The following is a 5,000-nucleotide window of genomic DNA, read 5'->3' as shown; positions in this document are numbered from 1 at the left end:
ACAGGTAGACAGATATATAGATATACGTATAGAAGGATAGATAGATAGATAGACAAATAAATAGGTAGATATATATAGAGAGATTAAAAAAAAAAATATATATAAAGTTTTTTTTTTTTTTAATCTCTATATATATATCTACCTATTTATTTGTCTATCTATCTATCTATCCTTCTATACGTATATCTATATATCTGTCTACCTGTGATGGGTGACTTAGAATTAAGAAACTAAAAACCCACACAAAATAGGAATAGGGCACTTTGCAAACGGTTTCAACACGATAGACAGATTACGTTAATGTACTCAAGGCCCACTAGATAATAAGCAATGATCACAGTATAAAACACGATAGCGATACGTATAAGTAGGAGGCAAGATCAGGTGTCAGTGATTGCGACTTCGATATCTCAGTCAGTCTGTATATTCCAAATATTTTAGTTATATAGAGGGCTTTCGTCCCCCCACCCCCTCCCTCTTCCTTTCTCTCGCTTCGTGCTCCCGTGTCCGCCGCCCCGCATCCCGTTTGCTGCCTCTCTTTATAATTATATTATTATTGATTCCTCTCGTTCTTTCCCCCTTCCCCCTCCCCCCCCCCCCCCCCTTCCTCCCCCCCCTCCCTTTTCCTTTTTCCTCTTCTCTCTCTCTCTCTCTCATCTTCTCTCTCTCCTCATTAGCGTCTCTCCTCTGTCGGTCCTGGCTCTTCTCCCTCACAGTTTGCTCTTGTCTGTCTATCGTTGTTCTGGCTGTCTCTGCGACGCTCTCCTTCCTCTCGTCTCCTTGATCTCTCCTAGCTTTCTCTCTTCTGCTCTGTCTCTCTCCATCTCGATCTCCTCTCTCTCTCTCTCTCGCTCCTCCTCTCTCTCTCTCTCTCTCTCTCTTCTTCTATATATATAATATATTTATATATATATAAATAGATAATATATATATATATATAGATTTATACTATCTATATGTCATCCTCTCCTCGACCAGTCTCTCTCTTTCTCTCTGTATCTTTCTGTCTCTGTCTCTCGCTCTCTATCGCCCCCCCTCTCAATCTCTCTTTCTACACACACAACCACATCCATCCACCCCCGATCCCTAACCCCAATAATGGGATCCCGAACCCCCAGGCGCAGCGGCCCACACATTCCGGTGACATAACACGAGAGCGACCTTGGGGTTGCATGCGTCACTGTGGCTCCACCCACGACGACAGTTCCTGTGTTGTTTGTTGTTGTTTTGCGCGTTGTGGTAGCCTTGCTTGTGTTTTATTCATGGTTATAGGTCTTCCTCTGATTTCTGTCCTTTGGTAGTTCCCTGAGAACTGAATTATTTGGGTAGCCATTTGGTTTCAGGTATGCTGTTTTCAATCAATCGTAATTTTCCCTATACCTAGATTGTGCTACGCAAGCGTCTATGATTCAAATGCTTAAATAAATATAAATATATATATATATAATTATATATATATATATAATATATATATATATATACTATATATATATAGAGTGTCAATAGAGATATAGATATAAAATATAGAGAAGAGATAATAATATATTATATATATATATTATATATATACATATATATATCTAGAAATAACATAGACGTATATATATATAATAGAATATAAATATATATATAATATATATATATATATATATATATATAATGTATATATATAAATAAATTAATATATATACATAATATATGTATATGTATATATATACATATATAGAAATTATATATATATATCTATATATATATAGATATATATATATATCATAAAATCTATATATATTATATATATATTATATATATATATTATTATATATACATATCATATATATGGAGATATATTTAGTTATATATACATATATATATATTTATATAATAATTATATATATAATATAGATATATTGAATATTCGAGTATATGTATATATATATCGATCTATATATATATATATATCATAATATATATATATTATATATTTACATTATAGATAGACATAGACGTCATATTTATATAATATATATAAATAATATATATAATATAGATATATATATAGATATTAGACATATATATAATATATATATATATTATATATAAAGTAATATATATATAAATATATATATATACAGTAGATAGGTATATTATATATTTACATTTATATATATATATATATATAAATAGATATAATAATTATATATATATATTATAGAGATAGATATGTGTTGTGGTGTTTTAGTGTGTGAATATATATATATATATATATATATAATTAGTTTATATTTATAAATATATATATATATATATAATATATATGTATAGATATAATAGATATACATTCTAAAAATACAGATTATAGATGATATTATTTCCTACACACACACAGACACACACACAATATATAAATAAATATACATATCTATATAATTTAATATAACTCTATATATCAAATATAACCATATTCTAATATATATCTATATATATATATCAACACACACACACACATCAGCTCAACAGAAAATATGAATATCCTTATTAATCCCCCACCCCTTCCAACAGGTGTCAGTGTTGGTGGCGACGGCGGTGTTGGTAGCGCTGGAGAGTGGCGTGGCGGCGGCCCCCAGAGGCACGTACTCCTACAGGACGGTCCACCAGGCTAGCTCCTCGGACAACGCTCTGACACCTTCACGGACGCGGGGCACAGCAAGCACAGGCAGGCAATGTACGCGTTGTGGTTGGCTACTTTTTGTATTTTTGTTTTTTGTTGTAGAGGCAAGTTGGTGTTGGTTCATTTCCTGTCCGTTCTCTCTCTCCTTCTCTCTCTCTCTCTCTCTCTCTCTCTCTCTCTCTCTCTCTCGACTCTCGTCCTCCCCCGCCCTCGCTACCTCTCATCTCTTTCCTCCCATCTCCTTTCCCCCCACTCTCTCCTCTCTCACACTACACTCTTCTCTCACACCTCTCTCTCTCTCCTCCGCCTCTCTCACTCTCTCTCACTCTCTCTCCCTCTCTCTCTCTATCTTCTAGCTATCTAACTTTCATCTTGCTGTCTATTCTCTCTATCGAGCATCGATCTGCGGTACCGTTCCTCTAGCTATCTATCGGCTATGGTCTATCTATCCATACTAACTTCAGTCAAGTCTCTCTATCTATCTAACTATCGTCTTTACATCTATCTAATTATCTCTTGTCTATTTCTCTCTATCTATCTATCCATCTCTGTTTATCTATCTATCTATCTATCTTCTGTCTATTTTCGCTCGTCGCTCTGGATCGAGCTTCGGTTTTGATGCGATCGAGCTATCTCTAATCTTAAGCTCTCGGTCGCCTCTCTCTTCTCTCTCCTCCTCCTCCTCTCTCGCTCGTTGTCAGTCTCCAGGCTCTCTCTCCTCGGGAACCTCTCATTTCCCTCGACCGCAATCATAGCTAGATCGCCGATACGCGCCACTCTCTCTTCTCTCCTCTCCCCCTCTCCCCTCTTCTCTCTCCCCTTACTCCCTCCCTCCCTCTCTCTCGTCTCCTCTCCTCCTCCCTTCCCCCCCCTCTTCCTATCCCATCTCTCGCTCTCTCTCCTCTCTTCTCACCTCTCTCTTCTCTCTCTCTCTCCATCTCTCCTCACATCTCCTCTCGCGCATCTCTGCGCTGTCTCTGTGTCCTGTCGCTGCCCGCTGTGGTTCCTTCTATCTCTCTCTTACTTCTCTATCCTCCTCTCTCGCCTCCCCCGCGTGCACGTCACGGAGGATGTGTCCCTCTCCGATCATCCTGGACCTCTCGTCAAATCGCCCCATCTCTACTCGCTCTCTCCTCGCTTCACACTCTCTCTCCCCCCCCCCCTCTCCCTCTCACCTCCGCATCTGTCTCAGTCTTGTCTCTCGGTACCCCTCGACATCCATCATCTCCATACCGTCATGTCAGTCTCGCTTCTCAACCCATCCTCCGCCTCTCTCTATTCTCCGTCTATCCAGTCTCTCTTCCGGATCCTCATCCTAACCTATAATCCTTCCCTCTCTCCATTCTCAGTCCTCTCCCCCATCTCCTCATCTCCCTTCACCTCGCATCATCCGCGGAGTCCTCCATCTCCACCTTCATTCATCCATTCTCTCTCCTCCTATCCTCGCACAAGCGATCATATCCACTCGTAACTCCCACCCTCGCCTCTCTGTCACTCTCCCCCACATCTCTCTTCCTCTCACCGCCATCCCGCAACATCCATCAGATATCAAGACTCTATCCCAGATCCTAATTCACCCCTCCCTCCTACAGCTTCCTCTTCATCTATCTCGACGAGATGCAGCTCCCCAAACCGGCCCCTCTGGGTCATCTCCTCACCTCTATAGTCTTCCTCTCTCTCTCTCTCCTCTCTCTCTCTCTCTCTCTCTCTATCTCTCTATCTCTCTCTCTATCTATCTATCTATATATATATCTTCTGTCTATCTCGCTATCCATCTATCTTTCAATCTCTCTCTCTCTCTCTCTCTCTCTCTCTCTCTCTCTCTCTCTCTCTCTCTCTCTCTCTCTCTCTCTCTCTCTCTCTCTCTCTCTCTCTCTCTCTCTCTCTCTCTCTCTCTCTCTCTCTCTATTTCTCCTTCTCGCCCTCTCTCCCTCTTTTAATCTTCGTCGATAATGTATGGGATAAGATTCTGTATTGTTAAAGAAGAAAGGGAAAACAGAGAGTTAAGCAAGAGGAAGGGAAGGTGAATAAATGAGGAAGGGAAAGAGATTGAATGAGGAAGCGCGACTGAATGAAGGCGGGGGAGGGAGATGAGGGGGGGATACCTGTCTTTTTAGTCAGTGTCTGGGTTCGGGAATTAAATATTTAAACTGAATACCACTAATTACGCAAGAAGGGTCTGGGAAGAGAAAAACAACAACGTATTATTGCAATCGCGAACCTTGAAATATCCTTTTCTTTTAAGAAATAATGATTAAGCAGAAAATTTAAATCTTATTCTAGGAAAGATAGAATTCAAGTAATAGTTGCAATGATGATGATGACCCTGGCT

General features: G+C 39.3%; 1 protein-coding gene across 1 annotated transcript in view; it reads left to right on the top strand.

The window, feature by feature from the left end:
• Positions 1-5,000, top strand: part of LOC122255950 (uncharacterized) — a 23,015-nt gene that overhangs the window by 12,916 nt on the left and 5,099 nt on the right. The window contains exon 2 of the mRNA XM_043020334.2: positions 2,560-2,722. Coding sequence (XP_042876268.2) covers positions 2,560-2,722 — 163 coding nt within the window. The remainder of the gene's footprint in view (positions 1-2,559; positions 2,723-5,000) is intronic.

Source organism: Penaeus japonicus, unplaced genomic scaffold (assembly GCF_977035675.1).
Source record: "Penaeus japonicus unplaced genomic scaffold, GWHDUDI00000001_assembly GWHDUDI00000016, whole genome shotgun sequence".
NCBI classification, from domain to species: Eukaryota; Metazoa; Arthropoda; class Malacostraca; order Decapoda; family Penaeidae; genus Penaeus; species Penaeus japonicus.
The sequence above is the reverse complement of the archived record's forward strand: the minus strand, read 5'-3'. Positions and strand labels throughout refer to the sequence as shown.